General features: G+C 36.2%; 1 protein-coding gene across 9 annotated transcripts in view; it reads right to left on the bottom strand.

The window, feature by feature from the left end:
• Window positions 1-21528, bottom strand: part of EML1 (EMAP like 1) — a 122376-nt gene that overhangs the window by 4823 nt on the left and 96025 nt on the right. For all 9 annotated transcript variants that reach the window (XM_015630307.2, XM_015630305.3, XM_015630306.3 and 6 more), the window contains 14 exons: window positions 17741-17890; window positions 16656-16725; window positions 14310-14420; window positions 12385-12480; window positions 11754-11888; window positions 10209-10308; window positions 7949-8103; window positions 6537-6662; window positions 6143-6274; window positions 4777-4844; window positions 3171-3259; window positions 2553-2650; window positions 2344-2431; window positions 2065-2160 (listed from right to left, as the gene is read on the bottom strand). In XM_015630307.2, the coding sequence (XP_015485793.1) occupies window positions 2065-2160; window positions 2344-2431; window positions 2553-2650; window positions 3171-3259; window positions 4777-4844; window positions 6143-6274; window positions 6537-6662; window positions 7949-8103; window positions 10209-10308; window positions 11754-11888; window positions 12385-12480; window positions 14310-14420; window positions 16656-16725; window positions 17741-17890 (1514 nt within the window). The remainder of the gene's footprint in view (window positions 1-2064; window positions 2161-2343; window positions 2432-2552; window positions 2651-3170; window positions 3260-4776; window positions 4845-6142; window positions 6275-6536; window positions 6663-7948; window positions 8104-10208; window positions 10309-11753; window positions 11889-12384; window positions 12481-14309; window positions 14421-16655; window positions 16726-17740; window positions 17891-21528) is intronic.

Genomic DNA, 21528 nt, shown 5'->3' with positions numbered 1-21528 from the left:
TTGATTTTCAGTTGAATCATCTCTTCCAGACTGACTAATCTGTTCCCATGCTCAAAGACAGGTGTTCAAGGGACCAGTCAGTGTTCCCTTTTCCCCCTGCATTGGTTACGCTGATCTGCATGTGCTATGCATAATTTGGGTTTTTTATGTGGTTCTACCAGAGAGAGAAAACATCCCTAGTTTCAGTCAGCCATAGCTACTGAACGATCAATATACCAGAAGCCTCACATCCTGGATGGTGTGATTGCAGTTTCTGTGTCCAGTGAAGCAATCCCAGCAAGCATGTGAAGACTAACTGTTAGAACTAAAAGTTCTAACTGGCTGCTCTGAGGCCCCAAAGTACAAATGGGCTTCCAATTAAAATGGTTTGGTTTCCAACTCATTATCTATGTACTTCTTCAATTCATTATTCTAGCCACCCTGCTCTTTAGCCTCTCCATATAGACTCTAAAGGTGTATATATATGATCCTGCAGATATTGCATTCATTCTGCAGTTTCTCAGTACTTTGCCTGTTCTCTGTCAGGTGTTGAAAATAAGTACTAAAGGTCTCATGTTGACAGTAACCAATTGTTTTTACAGATACAACGAGGTTGATCACACTCAAATACTTAGAAAATACCTGACATTTCAACTTTCAAAACTACTCCTTCCCTACTGAAAGCAGTAGGCACTAACTGGGTTTGTCATCAAATTGTAGTATGTCTTTTATTAAAGAAATATTTTTAAAGTGTTGGGTTTTGCAACACTTCAGCTTTAGCAGTGTCATTTCTCCTCCCCGCTCCGTAGATTATTTTGTCTCAAAAAGCTGATCTGTTGCAAGGAATGGGGAGAATCCTTCTCAAGTGTGATATGCCTCTCTCCTCTGAGTTTCTATGCACCAAAAGCAGCCCCAGATTATAATAGCACTGTATTTTGCAGGAATCTGAATTAAAAAGTAAGGAACCCTCACATAAAGTATTTAGTATCTCGGAGTATCTGAGCCTGTGATGTTAAATGTTAAATGCAAAGAGTTTGTAGCTCTGTAACTATGTGTAGGGTCTACTAAAACCTCAGAAATATTTTTATAGTTCCTTAAGGGCCTCTATCCCTTAAATGAAAAATACATTATGTCAACATGCAGCCAATCTTCCAGAATTTCCTGCTTTTACTTAATCTGCATGCTGTGATATCCAAGTGATATCCAAGCACTGCTTGTCAGCTAAATGACAGAAAATTTGAACGTGTTTTCCCAGCATACTGCTACTGCCATAGCATCTTCAGGCACTGAAAACATGTCCTTTATGGCTGCCTTCAAACACAACACTGCAATCTATTCTACTTGAAACATGGCTGCAAATAGTCCTTGCCTACCACTTATACTAAACCAGACCCTTCTCTGAACTTCTACCATGGCTTCCTATTTCCTCTTGAGGACTCAAGAATTTGAAGCTTCTCATACTCAGTGTTTGTAACCATCTGCCCAGTTCTGCACATATTATAGAATGAGTACAAGGCTCCAGACTACACTGGGGAAACTGGATCCTTCAAAACTGGCAAAAGAGAAGTCCCATGGAAACAAACCATTAGGTTTTGTTATATTTTTCTTTTTAAATTTCTTTCACTCAATTTAATTGCTACAGGCTGTATCACAATGCATGATAACTTCTTAATGAGAAAGACTTATCAATTTTTGTGTTTGCACAGTAATCAGAGCAAATGGAACCAGTTCTGGTAAGGAGATTCGACCCAGTAACTGCCTAAATACATGACAATTTCACAGAACTGGTACTTGAAATTAAAAATTATGAGAAGCTGCTCTACTGTGACAGAAAGGGCAGTATGTGATTTTTTCCTTATCTCCCACTTATGTTCTAATGCTATTTGTACTTGAAGCTAGCAAGAATATTAAATCAGAATCTTTCTGGATTGAAATAAGAAGACAGATTGTAATAAAAATGGCATAACAGAAGTTCTGTATTTTTCCCTGAATTATGAATAGTCATGTTTCATAAGCAAAAGTTGGCATTACAAGTGTTTGTTAATAAGAAGCATGGTAAGAGCTTGTAAGAGGAAATATACTTACCAAAAACATGGAATCCTAAAGTACAGGTGTAAGTGGCCCATTCTATATCCCTAGTTGTTTCAACACTCACAACTTGTTTACAAGCAGAGGGGATCCCTACAAAAGAAAAATACCTCACTAACAACATATTTAATTCTCAGATTGTATAGATTTCTGATTACACCAGATGAATTAAAACATATGGTTGATCTTGGCAGTTATATGGTCTCATTTAAATTTTAAATCTGTATTAGACTGCCTGAACTTTGCACTAAAGGACTAAATATAATTCTTACTCACAGTATAAGATTTCATAGTCTCCTGAATTAGACACGAGATATTGTGAATTAACAGACCAATCCAGATGAGTAATGAAGCTGGAATGACCCTACAAAAGAAAAAGTATTGTATTAACTGCATTAATAGTGTGCCACAATGTGACAACATTAATACAGCGCTACAAAATACGCTTTGGGTGTTGATACTTGTGGAGAAAAAAGATTACTTACTGAACATTTGCCAATTCTAGTGTACTTTCTTCCATTTTCACTTACACCATATATATAAATACAGTTGTCATGGGAACCTATTGCCAAGAAGTTTCCATCTATAAACACAAAAGTGAAACTGCAATTATTCCTGTAAGAAAGAGCTTAGGCTAATCTTAATAAGTTTGTATGTCACAGACAAGAGGAACTGTTCTTAAAGGCCTTGATACTGAAAAATGAATAAATGAAATTATATTTTTAATTTTCCAGTTGCATGTTGATGTATCTATCAAGACTAAAAAGCAGGAATTTTATACTAACAAATAGTACTGTTAAAAACACATAACATTCCTGGAAGCAGCTATAGTCCATTTCAGGCTAACCCAATTACAACAGGCTGCAGAGTTGTTGTTTTTTTTTTCCCTTCTTCACAGTGAAACCATATTGAGTGTGTTGGGGAGGGAGGGAAAACAAAACCAGAGCTTAAGACACCACCCATAAAGTCCTGCCAATGTTTCATGCCACACTTATTTTCAACTTCAGTATGGCAAGCAGAGACTTTTTTAAAACAAACCAACCACTAAATTAATAAAAAAATTCAACACCTTTTTTTTCCCCAGTAAATAAATGCTCTCAAACCTGGTGAATAACGCATTACAGACAGCTGTTCATTTCCATCTGTGTGTACAGTGACCAAGTCTTTTGTTTCTGTGTCAAACACAAACCACCTGTTGTAAACACAGAAAGAGGCCAATAAATCATTCCATAAGGAATTTAAATTTACTGTAATCTTGACCAACTTCTGTCAAAATAGCATAAGTTTTATACCGAGAAGAGAAAAACAGCAACTGTAACTTAGTTTGGTCTACTTTTACTTTAACGCAAGGAGAGTTTCCTTCACATCTTTTTTAACCACAAAAACGTTCAGGCATTGACCCCAATATCAGATTTTAGTGTGTTTTAATATGTCATGCATAAGAATAAAGTAAGCATTGCCTGTGATGTCCCTTCTCCTTTAAAGACCTTCCTGTGCTATGCTGATGTTTAAATTGATGCCTGCATTAAATCCTAGGGCAAGGGAAAACACAAGCAAGCATCAGGACCATTCTCTTCTGACAGAAGAAAGAGATTAATTAATTAATTTTAAAGTTAATTAATTCATTCTTGTTTCCATAGTTTTATTTAATTAATTAATTTTAATGAACCAAAAATTAGTTTGTGGAAACATGTAGAAAGAACAAAGATAAAATTTACATTTCAATACTTGCATCAAATTACTAAAGACAAAGAGAAGATTCCTGTCAAAGCTTCTCTTTTTGTTTTACTATATTTAGTAAATAAAGTACATTCAGTAACAAAAGCAAATCCTTTATTTAGGGCTGATATAAAATGTGGAATAACCTACAAGCTTCCTATACGTTCTCAGTGAACTGGAACTCTTTTCAGTACTAACAGCCAAGTCTGCCCTCAAGTGACATTAAAGGAGAGGGAGAAGTTAAGCAAAGGCAGTCCCTCCTATGAGAGACCACCACAGATAAACCCAGCAGCTGCCACTGATGTCACCAAGGGCTCAACCTGCTGTCTAAAATATTCTCCTGCACCTCAGTTTCCCCTGCCTTGTTTATCCCTCACACTCTTCATGCAGAACAAGTCTCTTAATGTGCATTTTTACACTAGGTATAGCATACTCGCTAAATTTTTTACAGCCTCTGGTTTACTGCATTAGGGATCACAAACCACTTGCTACATTTTCCAATGCACAAAATGTTTCTGTGATTTCTTCCATGCAGCCCAAAGGCCTTGGAGAAAATCTCCCCCCATATCTGCAAAGTTAGCCCACTGTATCAGACTCCTTTGTCCTCTCCTTTTTCCCAGTGGACACAAAGATTTAACGTTTAGGTCACTGGTATGGTGACAGTACTTCCCATGCCTGGTCTCAGAGCTAAGCTAGACTTCCTGCCCTCTCTAAATGTCCCCCTCCCACTGATCTTACACTGTTTCTCTGCCACAGCAGAAATCATCTCTTTGTTCATGCAACACTCAGCAAACACAGGGTGCTGGCCCAAGCCTAGGGTTTCTAGGCACTAAGGAAATACAAATAAATTTCACTGTGACATCTAAGAGAAATCAGTAGGGAATGAAGATGTGTCATTGCATACACCTGTAAAGTCAGAACATGAACTTGGATACGAGCTGGAAATGTCAGTGTTTGTTGGTGCCCAAGGTGTAGCTCTGCACCTCTTACCTTCCAGTCAGTGTCCCTACTGCAACAACAGATGCTGAAGGATGAAAACCTGAAGACTGTGCTGGATCCTGGAATGTTTCAGAAAGAAGCACGCTTTTTTATTAGTCCAAATTATCATGTTATAACAAAAGTACAGTTCAAATATCTGCCTTTGGAACTAGTAAAACTATCTTGCTGATTTTTAGGAGTAATTTTTTCTCTTTCAGTATAAACTTAAGGGATAAAAACCATTTTTAATTAATTGAAAAATTATCCAATTAACTTCCATGTATACAAGGCCACTGTTTTCTTTACTATTGAAAAATAATTTGGCAAATAATTTCTTAACAATAACATGGGCAATGACAGCTTCTCAACAAATCACAAAGAAGAGATAAAAATAACTTTTTATACTAGAGCTGACCTTAGAATTAAGTATCAAAGCTGCAGTTTACCCACAATCTGAAGGACAAGCAAGTCCCTTATTCAATAAAGGTATGTGGCACTTTGCAGGAGGGGTAGAGCCTGACTCCTACACACACCAACACCTTTGTCCAGCACCTGTCAAACTGGAGCTCAGTGGGAGATTAAGGGCCTAAACTGGGTTTCTTATTTGGATGTGCAATTTTAAAACATTTTACTTTATTAAACTCTAGTGTTTTTCTTGCCATTTCAATATATGCCTAAAAGCAAGGTAAGCATTTTCTTTCTAATACTTGACCAGTTATAAAGAATGAAGTCCAGAACTTTTGAGGTTATAGCAGAAAATACCAATATAGCTTTTTTTTTTTCTCCTCATACCATTAAAATATAATTTTAAAATGTAAGCAAAAAACCCAGCCCAGTGATCCATTTCATGCAAATGCTTGTTTCCTTAATTTTCTGTATTTTAAAACAGTATGACATTGAAGCTCTTTCAATAAATCTGTTGACATTTTTAGTAATTGGTAATTACTAGACCTAGGGACTGGGTGGAAAGGATATTCTCATTAATTATAAGCAAGTGACTAATTTAAAAGAATTACTAACTCTAAAGAAAATTTCAGAGAATTGCTGAGATCCAGGATTTCTATGCACAGCTTCTAAAACACTACAGAATTCCAGAAAGGAAAAGTTCCTTGTTTTTTAAAGTATAATTTCAAAGCAAATGCTAAGATAGTTCATTGAATAAACTAGAGGTTCAAACAGTGCATTTAATCTAACTTGTACTCAGAATAGGAACATTAAAAAGCTTTTACTTTGATCTCTATGACAAAAACAAGCTAACGTGAAATTATTTTTTCCCTCAAATTAATATTTTAAGGTATTTTTAAGCAATAATCTTAAGAAAAACCAAAATGACTAGAGAATTTCCATAACAGGAGAGCTGTATTTAATAAATTTGTACCTCTATAATCTTGTCCCAGATAGGATGGTGAGTGGTTGCATCCCAGAGTGTAATGTGTTTGTCATGTCCACATGTGAAGAACTGAGGCTTAGAGGAATGGACTGCAAGTCCCCAAAGCTCATCAGTGTGACCCTATGCAAACAGAGATGTTTTTAGACAAGAAGGACAGGCTATAAAAACTAAACATGTTTAAACTGTATTAAAATGACCAAACTATATTAAAACATTGCAAAAACATGGTAGCTTTGATAGATACATATTTATAATCATTCTTATTGCTGCAAGTAGTGTAATAATAAATCAAATAGATGGATATTTGTGAAAATTAACTTTAAACAGGATATTTACTGCTCTTACGCACTTAGAAGTGCTCCTGTAAGGAAACCCAGCTTACCTGGGTAATTGGGAAAAAATCTCCCGACAGCGTGCCCTGTAGGACAAAGTTTCTGGTGGTTCCTATTAATACAACATCCCCTTTTCCTTCTGCTACTGTTCTTATTGGACCAAACTGCTCTGGAATCTGTGGTCATAACAGACAAAAGGATAGATAAATCAGACAATTTGTCAGATATTGCCATTTTTAAAGATATGCAGGCTAGTAAACCTGTTTTAATAAATATTGCACAGTGAAGGAATGAAACAAATCGTTTCAACAATTTGCTGTATTAAACATGTACCTGTCTTGCAAAACTTTATAACAGCTTGCATCTGCTCAGTGACTTCTATAACTCTGCAAGACAAGACATTCTTATCTACAGAATACTCAGATAAACCAAGTATTTCAAGAAACACAAAAGGTTCCTTCATGCTGTATTAATTCAATAGCATTTAATTGCAGCTGTGAGATCAGACTAAGCATTTCTACTTAGAGCATTTTCTTGCAATGAATGTTTCTTTAACTGCAGCCTAGGTTCTGAAAGAGCCAGTGCAAATCTCAAAAATGAAGTTCAAGGGAAGATGTGAAATAACAAGGAATACCAGAATATGAACAAACAAGAGAAAAAGGACACCACAGTTAGAAACAGCACAAGAAGCATGTCCCTTGTTCTGTGTTAAAAACTGAATTACAAAAACAGACATGCCATTCCAGTTGCATATATGTTTGCAACTTTAAATATTATTATTTATTATGTTATGGTATTATTATTTAATATTATATGGTAGAGTTGAAGCCCTTCCTCAGACTTCTGCTGATTCTTCTCTTACATTCAGTATGTAAACAGTCAAAGTATTTCTGTCCAAACAAAATCTGCTTTAATCTTTAAAGTTCCTACATAGCAGCTAGAGTAATTTTTCAAATTTTATTTTAATTACATTTAAAAAACAACAACATCAACCAAGAAATTAATGAAAAACTTTAAGTATTAAAACCCTCAAAAAATCTTCACATCATTTGGGGGAAGAGAAAAGTACAAAATCATTTCAATCCTGTAATACTTTGAAGTAAAATGTTACATCACATTATTAAATGCTAAAAAAGGAAGAAATAATATGGGAAGATATGAACACAAGATTTATTTTCCAGTTACCACAGAACTTAGAAAGAAAATACTATGTTAATGAATAGGGAATCACAGGAATGACCTGAGGACTGAAAATTTGGGTTGTCCTGTACAGGGCCAAGAGTTGGACTTTATCCTGATGGGTCCCTTCCAACTCAGCATATGAAAACATTGTATTTTACCATTGATCTGATTTTCCATAGAATACATATTCATAAGAAAAATAATTTATTAAAAATGCTGCTCAGAGGAAAAGATAATTTCATTTTAAGCAGCAGAGTAATTTCAAGGTAGGCAATATCACCTCAGTTTTGTGAATTTTTTGGTAATTTCCATTCCAAGATATCAGCTTTCGGTCTTTTCCACCTCCTGATACCAATGTGCCATCTCGCAGCATACACAGTGCAAATATTCCACCCTCGTGTGCTCCTTGAACTGCGTGGCTTATTCTGTTGGTACCTGAATAGAATTTAAAAAGGCATTACTACTGAAATACTCAGCTTAATAGCTCTTTTCTCCCCATTTTTTTTTCTCAGTTTCTCTACTTTCTCTTAAGGATTGCATTTAAACAGTGACAACAGTGGGCATGGGGTGCTGGGCCAAAACACACAGACCCACAGAAAAGGCTGGATTAGAACATCTTGTGATATATTCTCTCCCATCTCAAAAATGAAAAGTGTACATATTCAGTCTAGGTCAAGGACAAACTAAAATAGGTTCATTTAAAACTTTCAAGGGGGTTTAAGCAAAATAATTTGACCTGCAGTAGCACTACACCTTAGCAAAAACCCTGTAACCCAGTCACTTTTATCCTGAAAAGATATTCTACAGCCTCCAGATCCTGAACTTGTACCAAAGTCTAAGCTAGAGGTCCTTGTATATCTGACAGAATGCACTGATCACTCTCCAGAGGAGCCTGTACTTCTTTATTGATGAGTTTGGCTTGTTCAAGTAGCTTCTTAGTCTCAACACCATCAAAACCAACTAGATTGGAGTATCTCTAATTTGGTGAACCATTAATATTATGAAGTACAAATAAATGATTACTAGTGATTCTATTACTGAAATGTGTACCTTGCATCAAAGCTTGATGTTTAGCACAAGTGAGGAGCTGATCTAAGTTAGGAAAAAGGAATTGTCTTTTCCTTCATCCATGTCTATGGATATAATGTGTCAGGTACAACAGATTCCTATCAAGAGAAGTTTTTGCTAAGGGTACTCTGACCTGGTGGAAGCAGCCCTCTCTTGCACATAGAACTCTGAGTCAAAAGTAGTTAAGACTTAGAAAGTACACTGTACCGAGACAGAAAAACAAGCAAAATATTTTTGTTCAACCTTAAAGAATGCGCAGAAGTTGAGATCTTGAGCATACTGAGAATTCCTTTTTATTTCTGGGAGAAAGGGCAGAAGCTGCTTGCAGTCAAGGCAGAAATTAGTCTACCAGCATGATGGCAAACTGGCCCCTGAGCACTGCACTGTCCCTGTCTCCCTTGTCTGCTGGCAGTCCAAAATAACAATGAAGAACAGGGACATGGGATAGTGCAATTTCTGAAGTCAGCTTAGAAGGAAAAGTCTGAAGTGCCTTGCTTTAAATTATCATAGGAAAAAGGAAAGAGAAATAAATGAGAAGCCAAGTTGAAAACACCATATCCACTCCTGTCCTCAGCAGTGTAGTGGCCAAGGAGATAATCAGCTGACAGTTCTTCATTGGAAAACAAACCTACAGGAACAGCTCAGTGAGGCTCAGCTGTATAACTGATTCACTTATTGTTTTCAGGGTCCTACCCCTTTGAGTAGTATCTTGTGAGAAAGCACTGAGTAAATTGGAAAAAAACTGTCATCCATATCCCTTCTTCCTTAACTAATAAGGCCTCTTTTAAGGGATTCTCCTTATTCCAATGCATGACATCTCAGGCACTAAGTAAACGTTTAGGTTGTTGCTGCTGTTTGCCCTCGGGCAGGCATTGCCTTCTGCTGCCTAAAGAAAGGTCTCTTCTTACTAGAAAATGCTTTTTAAGAGGTTCTTTCTATCCATCTGTTCCTCTGAAATAAAGCTGAGGAATTCAATTAGATCTGAATACATTTTAGCTTGACTTCCTAGGAAAACAAATACTGCTATTTGTTGTCTTTTTTAAAACGTGTGTCAATTGGCATAATTTCTGCAATAATTTCATAATAATTTCTGCATAATTTCTGTAGAGAGGGACAGGATAGGAGACTGGAGAGCATCAGTTACATTAACAATGTTTCTTTCTATACAGTGATTAAAGAAAGAACTTTCTTGGCATCTCTTACATCAGTAAAAGCCCCACATGCTGGCACAGCTCAGTGGTTCAGTATTTGACCATAGGGAACATATTTGATGGAATTTTGTGTTCTAGCAGTTAGGTATAGATATTCTTTAGCTTCTTGTAGAAAGGAATCCAGGCACAACCTGCTGGATGGGTCTTGGGAAAGAGCTCAAGATAAAACAAAATTTATTCTTTTTGAAATGAAGCTCTACACTCAATTCTACACTCAAGTCCAATATTAAGATAGAAGTTAATAGTGAAATTTTATCTTACCTTTCCCCCAAACCAAAATGTTTCCACTTGAGTCTCCTGTAATAGTATCACCATTTTCAGAAAAGGTCACACACAGGACAAACTTTGGCTTCTCTTGTTTCTGCATGGTTATGAAAAATATACACTCACAGCAACACACAACCCATGGATTTTAACTTTATGCACTTGGTTAATTTACTTTAGCCTTATACAGCTGTATTATTACTTAAATAACTACAAGAGTTAAACACATTCCTGCGGTCTAAACAGAATAATCTGTGTAAGGGCAGAAGATGCATCAGCTGAGGTGTATGGCCCAATCCTGCACCCTTTAATTGCAAGCTGGGGACAGAGTGAGTGAGAAGGCCTACCAACATCTAACATATGACCAGGAATGTTTTGAGATAAACCAAATCCCCCAACTACTGCAGAATGCCAAAGACTTTGAGTATTTAGAAATGGCCACAGTTTCAAATAAGCTTTATTATTGTAATTCTTAACTCCAAAGTTTATAGGAGAAAAAAGAAAAATAATACTAGAGGATTTGGCTATAGTGTAAGAATTAAGGAATCATCTCTTGAAAGAAGCCAAGTTTCAGTAATGAAACCCCTGCATTTAAGACATTGACAGCAACTAAACAATTAAATGTGTAAGGGAACAAAAACAACACTGGTAGTTTCTAAGGACATTATGCTGTCCTTGCTGACAACCTATGTGTATGATCTCTTCCTCCCCCAAACTAAGAGCTATTCTATTCTGGAGACACCACCCTTTTCCAGCTCTAACCATCATCAAGACCAATAAATCCAGAACAGAGAGAAAAATCCATTAAAAATGCATGAAAAATAAAATGTAAGAAAATTTAAATGCATTCTCTCAGCATGTCCCCCTGATTTCACACAAAGTATATTAACTGACATTGTAAATAGCTGTTCTGACTATCCTTAGGAACCACAACTCCACAAGCTGTTAACTAGTAGTCACTGGAGTTATTTGCAGTCATTGCAAATATCCCTCAGTTGTGCATTCAAGTGCTGTACAGCTTAAACCAAATCAAAACCTTGAAATGAAAATGATATTTACCAAATAGTGGCTAGCTCAATCTGTATTTGAATGACATATATGCATGTGTCTGAACAGAACACAGAAAAAGGGAAGAAAATCCATACAGATGTATTTTTATGGGGTCTTTCCTCTCACAAAATAAAAATCTCCTCCATCACTCTATCTCCTTTTCTTTTTTCTTTTTTTACCTGAGTTAATCACAGAGAGTTCTAAGGTAATTTTATTTTGTGCAGCTTGGGAGGGTGAGGGTATGCAGCAAAAAGAATACAGGGAAAAAAAAAAAAAAGGAACAATGGGTAATTGAATTTCAAAATTTTAGTGTAGAAGTTTTACCCATGGAAAAGTTCTCTGTGCCGTACCATGAATGCCACCTGAACTTCTGCAACATTTCAAGTTTCATAATGATCACTAGTTTTGATTTACTCAAACCTTATTATACCTTACTTCTGTATGACTGTATCATTACTATAAACATAAAATTAGAGAAATATTTTATTTTACCTCAAATAATCCTTGCTTTTTGATAAGGGAATTCCCTTCTAGCGTCCAAAAATAAAGGTGTGATTTTCCACAAGTAACTATTATATTTGTATCAGTAGGGTGAAAATCTGCAGCAAATACAGCCTCATTAGAGCACTTGGAAGGAAAAAGAAAAACATTGTATCAAAATCTAAAATGCAAAGGAAAGAAAGCAATATTACATGGTTCTCTAGTTAGGTAAACTGATACTTCTGATACATGAAAAGTCCTGACCTGTTCATTTACTAACATAGACTGGAATACTTTGTAGTCAAAAGATTTTATGTCTGTATAATTTAGCATTAAGATGTATCCCTAAAAATCATGTCAGATAATGTTCTATGCAAGAAGATATTTCCTGCACTTGCTCCTATTATTGCTGCCTGGAATTTTCTTAGCAATTCTAGAAAGACAACAACAGCAAAATTTTACAAAATCCATAACTATTGGGATAATCTTAATAGAGAGAAAATATTCCCTTTCTTCATGTTCCTTGCCTTTTATACAGTGAAAGTGTTAAAAAGGCACAAAAAGTTAAATACAGAAAGACATTTTATTACGAGAAACCAGATCAACATACAAGCAAGTAGTACAAAATGTCTTATTGCAACACCTTGACATCTGCCAGCTTTTCTTCTTTCTGCCAGTCCCACACTGAAAGCACATGGTCGTTGGAGTCATCCACAGAGCACAGGCTACTTCCTCCATTCTGAGGCAAAATAAATGAGGAAATATTAATGCATCACCCAAACAGCATGAGTAACATACAAATACACATTTCAAATAATTAGATGCTTCTGTGTAAGTGGAGCTATTTACACATATTTACACATATTCACACTTTAGGTGTTATGCTTGTAGCTAGATGTCTATAAAATATAATAATTTATAGGGTCATTGAAAAGATGGCTGAAAGGGACGCAGAAGAGGAACTCTTACAAACTGCAGACAAGTGTCAGGATTGTGGTAGGTGTCTCTTCACAAATATTCAGTAGTGGAAATTCCAAAGGCAAACTACACATTGTTTTCTATTTTATTAAAAAAGCTTTTCCTGGTAACTATACTGGAATTCTTTCTTTGCAATTTAAACCTATTATTTCTTTCTAGATGTCTGTTAATACAGGAAACAATTTTATTCTTCATATTGGTATAATGGATCAAAATCAGAGAACATAGAAAGGAACTAGAAAACAACTTATTCCTGACAGGTGTCTTTTTAACATCATAGTTGTGATGTTTATCCCTCTTTCTAATCTTAATTACCCAAATTCCTTCATTCTTTCTTCATGCATCATATTTCCTAGACCTTCTCCTGTTGGTAGCCATTTTTCTGGTGTGTCTTTTTACATATGAGGTTGGCTGGTTGTTATCCTGATGATTCAGGCCCACAATGCACATCAGACACAGCTACAAAAACAACTGTGCCAAAGCACCCCACGAGGTGGGGCAGAGGCAGGACCAAAAAACCTGAAGAGAGGTCTAAAGTGAGAGAAGTGCTGCTACAGAATGGGAAGTGATACTCAGCACAGGCCAAGCTGTGACCAAAATCACAAGGCAAACATATTAAATGCTTGCTTTCTTCTGGCAAATGCTAATAGTGCTCCTCTGTTATTATACATCTATTTCCCTCCAGAGGGGTATTTACAGAGCATTTGCTTACTAATACTTTTTATTTATCCTTCAAAGGTGATGTCAAATTGTGTTAGCTTTCACCTTTATATTCTTAACTAGTTTTCCCAATACACCCCTATTTTTTCTATAAACACAGTTATCAGTGCATTTCAAGTGTTTGTAGAAACTTTCACTGAAGTAAATTTTGCCTAGGGAATACACCAGTTAGTACTCTCCTATGTAAAAATGCTGTCAAGACAGCCAGACACCACCACATACACTGCTTACAGATTCTGTTGTACACAGAGGGCTTTGCAGCTTGCACATGCCAGGTCACAGACTCAAGTTTTTATATGGGACTCAAATGTTGCCTAAATCAGCATGTAAATATTTCCTTTATCTCTCTGACAGATTAGAGTTCAAAGGATGGTGCCAAGAGGCAAACAATAGGATTTTACTTTTTTACAATCCTTTGTCCATATGCCTTTGCTGCTTTTCAGCAAAAGATTTTGATTCTCCTATGGGAACCTCTATTTTTAAGAAGTTTTTCATGAATCATTTTTGACACAGTGAGAGGGTTAAAAGGTGCAGAGAGTAAATTTCTTATGTAGGGAGAAACAGAATAGGAAGATTCAAGAAAAGTAGGGATGCTGAAATTTCAAGTACACAAGTATTTTTGCAACTGCTGAAGAAATTAATTGCAGTTTATTTTAAGTATATGGCAAATCTATGAGACTGCTGTGATATTGTTAATTTTAATAGCAACCTAAACTGTTGGAAACAACTGGGCTGCAAGCTTTCCTCCTCTAAAGATGAACCTGAGAGAAGAGACAGCTTGGAAGTTTGTTTTGGTCACCTGAATTGGAAAGATTTCAAAGATCTTTACAGCAAACAGTCTTAATATGACTATTTATTTACTTTACTTACGGATTTAGAAAAAGCAATGCAAGTGACAGCTCGGTCAAAAAATCCCATTCCAATGACGTGCAGTGTATTCAGAGTCACAGAATCCCAGACACGCACATGTGGTGGCAATTGCTATGAAACAGACACAGAAAACATCAGTACAAACAATGATGGATAAAAACCATCATGATTTGAAAAAATGAGAAGGCATCTGAAAAAAAATCACAATTGAAGGTATAAAAATGATCAGTACTTCTCTAGAGTCACCCATGTAAGCACAGATACGTTACAAATGGTTTGCTGATTCCTGTGCCTAGGACCAAAATCTGTGACTGACTATTCTGAGTGTCCAGCACATCAGATCTCACAGATCTAATTTGTTCACTGAAGTTCATGGCCACTGAGAGACTCGGCATGAACTGAAAATTGTTGATGACTTCATGAGATAGGATTTACAGATAGAGTTTAAACTGTACCAACTGAGATAACTCTGGTAAATGTGAAAGGTAAAAGTGTGAATAGAAGCTAAAGAATTTCTAAAATGTAATTCATTTCAACGTTATAAAAATCACCGGGGAAAATAACTTTATGTTCAAACTCTTCTATACAAACGTAATCAGAACGAGATTGTTTTTTGTAAATAAAATTCCAGATTTTATTTTCCCTCCCTCCCGCCTCCCCCTGTGTGCCTTGGGCTCCGGGAGCCCCGCGATGCCGCTCTCAGCCACCAGAGGGCAGCCCCGGGCAGCTGCTGCAGGCTCTCGCTCAGTGAAAGCAGTCAAATTGTCCTTTAACGTAAATAAATTTATATATAAAAACCCCGAAGGCCACAAGAGTGCCTCAGTTATATAAGCGGCTTTTATATACCTATATACCATAGGCATTTTATATACCTATATATGTCCACTCGAGCACAGACCTCAAACCTTTAGGTTTTATGTCATAAATACAATGGTAAGTAAAAAAAACAAGCTCCAACACATAATGAAAATTAATAGTTTATGTTACTCAGCTAAGTTATCTTTATATAAAACTTATATTGCATGATTGGGATTTCTTTTATTTTTCCTTTGCTGTCCTCATTTTGACTGGGATAGAGTCAATTTTCTTTTCAGTAGCTGGTGCAGTGCCGTGTGTTGGACAAGAATAATATGGATAACACAGATGTTGGCTATTGCTGAGCAGTGCTTACCCTAAGTCAAGGACTTTTCAGGTTCCCATGCTCATCCAGTGAGGAGCAGCATGTGAAGCCAGGAGGCAACATGGTCCAGACTGCTGATCTGAACTGGCCAAAGGGATATTCCATACCACAGAACATCATGCCCAGTACATAAACTGGGGATTTGGCCAGGACCAGACAATTGCTGCTGGGGGATGAGCTGGCCATCAGTCAGTGAGTGATGAGCCATTGCATTGTACATCACCTTTCCTGGGTCTTATTTCTGTCTTTTTCTTGTCTTCATTGTCGTTACTATTATTTAATTAAAATTTAATAACAATTACAACAACTGTTCTTATTTCAAACCACAGCGTTTGTCCTTTTTCCAATCCTCCTCATCCCACTGAGGGGTGGTGGGGTGGATGAGTGTCTGTATGGTACTTAATTACTGACTGGGGTTAAATCATGACACTAAAAGTAGTCAGTATCTATACTGATTGATCAGTGATCAATACTATAAGTATCATACTGATAGTCCACTTTTCATCCCAAAATTCTTCTTTGGCACCTGCCAAAAAGCTTGCAATATTTTGGTTTTGACAACAGCTGCATACTCTGCTGAGTAACTTTTTCCTCATAGTTTTTACTGCCTCGGTTTTCTCTCATTCTTTTTCCCTTTTGCTAGCTCTTTGGATCAATGTTGTTCTTAACTCTGCTCAAATAAAGTCCCAGCTTACAGCTAATCTTACAATAATAGAGGTGGCAATAGAGAGAAAAATATTCTTGCCTAGATGATGGCAAAAGTAAAAGTTTATTTTTTTTCAGGAAACAACCAAAACCCGTTCTTTGTAGTTTAGTTTTGGTAGCTGTGATCAAAAATGAAGCTGCATATTAAATACAATTCAATGTCCTCTTTTCCTTCACATCCATCTGCCCTCTCAGGTCTCCTTTGCAGCCTTCTCCCTCCATACCTCTCTGAGATCAGCTCCTTCAGTCTAAGTCATGGAACCAGAAACCATTGACCAGTCCTGATAATGAAATTGGGTAACTTTGATAGTGTGCAGTGGGAACTCTCAAATTAAGTTTTGCTCCATTCAGTCCAAAAATATAAGACCAATTACAAAAGGAAAAAAATACAGCATGTATCTTCTTAATAACATATTCTTATGAAATATAAATAATTGTACATCAGTAAAGCAGCCACTTACTTTCCCATCCTTGGATGTCCCTGCAACTTGCCCTGTTGCTATAGTGATCCTATCAGGATGAACAGCCAGGCTAGAAAAGAAGAGGCCAAACTTAAATCTATTGACTATTTCAACAAGCTATTACTTGATCTTGTAATAAATACCCCTATTTTAGTCATATAAAGCACACAGCATACATGTAAACTTTTTAAGAATATAAAAACAGAACTGACAAAACAATTGTCATACTCTTGTATTTTAAAATCCTCTGAGTTCTTTTTACACTGCATCTGCTTTGCATGCAGTTCTAGAGGCCAAGTACCCTACAAAATAAACTGTGTCCATAATTCATTTTGCTTTACAAACTAGAAAGACATCCTCTTTCCAGTAAACCTGATAGCTTTGAAATATCTAGAGACAGAAAATTTGAAAGAGGGAAATGAGATGGAACAGATCCAAGGTAAAAAAAACAGATTACACAAATAATAAAATTTATGAAACATGCTCACAATTCAAGCAGATTTGGTTATCAGGCCTATTTTTAGCTTTGAGGGACAATGGGCATTTCATAATGCCTAATTTAAAGAAGGGTTGGCAAACTTGTTTCATATATTATGGCCCATCAGATAATCCAGGTGCTCTTTTTCAGCTACACTGTACAAGCAGACTGATACCATCAAGATAAACCATATGTTTACTTAGATTACAGTTTCATGATTCTGATATTTGTTGCTATCTAGCCTCCTCTGAGCTTCAACACACTTAAATCGCTCTGAAGCCCATTCTGGCATGTGTGCATGGCAGCAAACAAACCAGGTCTAGTTTACAGGCTATCTGCCACGGGGTCAGCATGCCTGAAGAGTGCCAGGAAGACGACAGGTGAAATTACCACTATTTTACTGATTATATTGAACCTAAAGGAGCTGTACAGGTGCCTAGACCCTGGTGAAGGGCAATAATTCAACTCTACTTAAAAAAGGCAAGGAGAAGATTCTAAAGAAGAAAATAATGTTCAATCATCCTAAAAGAAGAGTAAGGAAAATGAGTAGATCCCTCTCAAATACTGTTTTATGAAGAAAAAAAAGAACTATTGTTAGATGACTTACCACTTCACATCATCATTATGCCCAGTGTAATGCCTCTGAAGCTGCTCTTCAACATTGAATAACACAACTACAGACGCGATGAAGTACACGGTCTCGCCCGTTGGCAGGAGGTAGAGATTGCTGCGACAGTCCCGACCCCTATATCCATAGCTGGAGGGTTGGTCAAGCTGCAATAACATTATCTACCAATGAAGAATGTTAAAAACAAGGGGAGAAAAAGAAAGGATTCTCTGTGCTTGCAGTGTGTAGTGTCTGTCCTAAAGTGTCCATCTGTTGGCTTGAGCACAGCTTTATTACTTGTCAACAACCTTCAGAACTTTTTCCCTTACTACAGCAGAAATCTGAAGCACTTTGCACGCTTTAAAACCTATATATCCTACAGAAAATCCATAGCAAAGAATATGGGAATTCCTTTAGCATCCTCTAGAATTTGCTAAATAGCAGACAAAGGCAATACTAATTTTGTCCCAGGTGTATTTAATATTTACACTGCTTGACCAATTAAAATAAAAAATTAGACTTGGTTAAAACCAGTAAGTCATTCAGCACATCTCCCTGCATTACACAAGGATTGATTGCATTATCCTGTGTGCAGGTTGATTGATTTCATTAATGTGGACATGACCAGCCAGATGGATAAAAACCATAAAAGGGTTACATCATCCATTCCAATTTATTTTTGTAGTATTTAAAAGGCAGTGGCCCAGATTCTGATGCTATTTGTGTTGATGTCATATCAACACAAATCTAAAATTAATTCAATGAAATGAAATGACTGGAATAATAATCTCATTTAGACTTAATGTTAATTCAGCCAAATTTTGTAGTTTTATTCTTCTGAAGAGTCATTAGGGACTACAACTATTTTGGCTTTCTTTTTTTTATGGAAACAGAAAGAAACAGCATTAGCAGAATCTTGGCAAAACAGAACTGCATTCTAATGCAGTCAATATGGAGAAACTGGCTGTGAAAAATATATGGGCAGATAATGAAACCCCAATTACATGATCTAAGCAAGATACTTGTGTGCTATTCTGTATTGTCAATGATAACCCACTCAAACTAAAATAGTCATGTTAATGTTGCTGAAGTGATAAGGGCAATAGTTATCCTATATAAATACCTATTTTAGAATAAACAGCTTGCTGATTTTTTCTTATAAATGCAATAGAACTAGTGCTGCATACCTAATTATTAAAGTGTGGATTCAGAAATAGAACTTTTAGTCTCATAAACTGAAACATCTCAGCCCAAGTTTCTTGAAGTTTGAGATATTGTGATGACACTGTAGCAATCAATATCTTCAATTATAAATAATTTACTATCAATTTGAATGTCTGTATCAGTTGGCGTTACTACTCTAGATTTCTGGACAATGCTTTATTTGTTTAAATTTATATTTCTCTCAAAGGCCAGATACCATTATGTGTTGAAGCCAACATATTTCCCTAGTTTAACAACATATAATCAAATTTATAGTGAACCAGAAGCTAAAGATAATGTAAGAAAATGAACTTCTAAAAAAGTGAAGAACATTACACAGACATGTGTAAAAGGAGCAAATCTCAGTGCACAAAAATCACCATTATACAGGAAAGATTACATTCTTTAGGGAAAATCTCCTTTCTTTACTATTCTTCCTGTGGGGAACAATGCTGCATTCAACCCTTCGCATGACTGCTGTTGTCAAACACTCAATTTCTTTCTATCAGCCTTTTTTCTCAGATGCAAACTCCTGGGGTTGATCCCTCCTTCTTCTCACTGTTTCCCACACTCGGATTTGGTGGCTTCAACTTGGATTTGGTGGGCTCTCACTTCAGGGAATGCTACCTTGACCTTTTCTTTTCACTTAGCCTGCAGTTTTTGTATCAACCCTCCTGCTTGCCAAGTGAATTGCTCTCAAATGGATCTGGGCAGGCCACTGCTCCCACCCTGATGTCTCTAGCATTGATTTCTCACTTGGATTTTCCACCTCTGCTCCAGCCCCCCTCACACTTCATCACTCAGTGGTTTTGTTTCTTCATGTCCTAATATATATCATATTATATCAGAGGTGTGACCCTTTTCCAGCTTACCCAGACAGCTGCTAATTTGACTGTAATAACCCTTTATGGCTCTGCTATGCCCTGAAATCTACACATATTTGAATTTCTTCCTTCTGTTTTTCATCACAGTCTGCTTTCCTTTCCATTTGTCCATGCCACCTCTGATATCTTGTTTCCCTATCCCCATTCTTACATTATAGAGTGTTTCTGGCTGTACTCCCACAGTTAGACTCATTTGTCTGTTACAAAGATGTTTTTTTCCTATTCCAGTTCTGTTACACTCCAATCAAACAGTGCAGCTTCTCCAACTCAACTGGAATGAATGCCTGTAATATTCCTTGGTTTTCTGCTGTATCTGTCTTTCTTCTTAAATGATCTTATGCTCCTGCTCACAGTTACACTTCACAGTCCTCCTTGTTATAGTCTGTAAAGTGGGCATTACCTTCTCCCTCTTTTATTAAAATTATTTTTTAATTGTCTTTCTAAACCTTCCATATACCTAGTCATGGCTATAAATATTAAGTATGGTTATCATGATTGGATTTAATTGCAAATAAATTAGAAACAGAAGAAGCTAGCACAGTATTTTTGGAAAAAAACTACCTCCTCCCCAATACCATTTAGAATAACCATCTAGGGTTAGATTGTTTTATTAATTCACACCTCTTCTATTCACAGACGACCTTAGAAAGGATTCTGCTGGGTATACAGACACACACCTGGAAGGACATATGAATATTCAAACTAAAAATAATAGTCCATCTGGCAAATATTCAGTCATTTAAATAAGCTTAAGTGAGAAACTAATGAGACTGAAATCATGACCTACCCTAATTGTAATTTCTTAGAATAGTCTGAAATATTGACGTCAGGTTCCACCTACGTGCTGCTAATGACATCCTGCTTTGTTTCATGGTTGGCTGTTCTGTTGTTTCAGCAAGCTTTCTAACACTTTCTCCTTGTCATCCTTAGGCCCCCTGAGTGAGGAGCTTCTTAAAACTGCAAAAGACATCATTCAATTCTGTTGTGATAAATGGTAAGAACCTGTACAATTAGATGGCAAAATGCTGCAAGCAGTGTTTATCACTCTAATCTCACCTGTTTTATTAATTTTATGGATTTTTTGTCATTTAAACTCATCTTCACTTATTTGTGCATGCACTATCTACTCAGTTCCAGCAGAATGGGATAGAACCTACAGCCTCAGCTGCAATAGGAATAATAAGAATGGCCACTAAATCTGTCATTAATCTCTTGTGAATACAAAGGGACTTTTGGAAACTCTCTGAACATTCTGAAACCACATGCAGTTCTATTTATACAACTTTGAAAAAGACTATATGCAGTCTGTCTTCTTTTATGAAGACAAAGTAATTTCCTATTTACACTGCAACCAAAAAAAGAGATTTTTCTTAAAAGAGAAAACTTTATGAAGACATCTTCTCTCTAAAGATAATGGATATTACAAATAGACTCAGATATTGTTGTGTTTATATTTTATTTTGAATCATCTATTATATATAATAAGATTATACAAAAGTGAAATGTCTTTTTTCTTAAATAAAGAATATATTCTATCACTATACTTTAAAGTCAAATAGGAAAACTTTTGTAAGTAAAGAACTGCTAATTTCTTTCTAGTTATATTTCTGCAATTATGACCACTCATGAAAGTCAGTGGAAAAATCTGGTTGTGCAGTATTTATGGTGTTTAAGCCCCTTAAGATACAAATCCAAATATTA

The sequence above is a fragment of the Parus major genome, chromosome 5, assembly GCF_001522545.3.
Source record: "Parus major isolate Abel chromosome 5, Parus_major1.1, whole genome shotgun sequence".
Lineage (NCBI taxonomy): Eukaryota > Metazoa > Chordata > Aves > Passeriformes > Paridae > Parus > Parus major.
The sequence above is the reverse complement of the archived record's forward strand: the minus strand, read 5'-3'. Positions and strand labels throughout refer to the sequence as shown.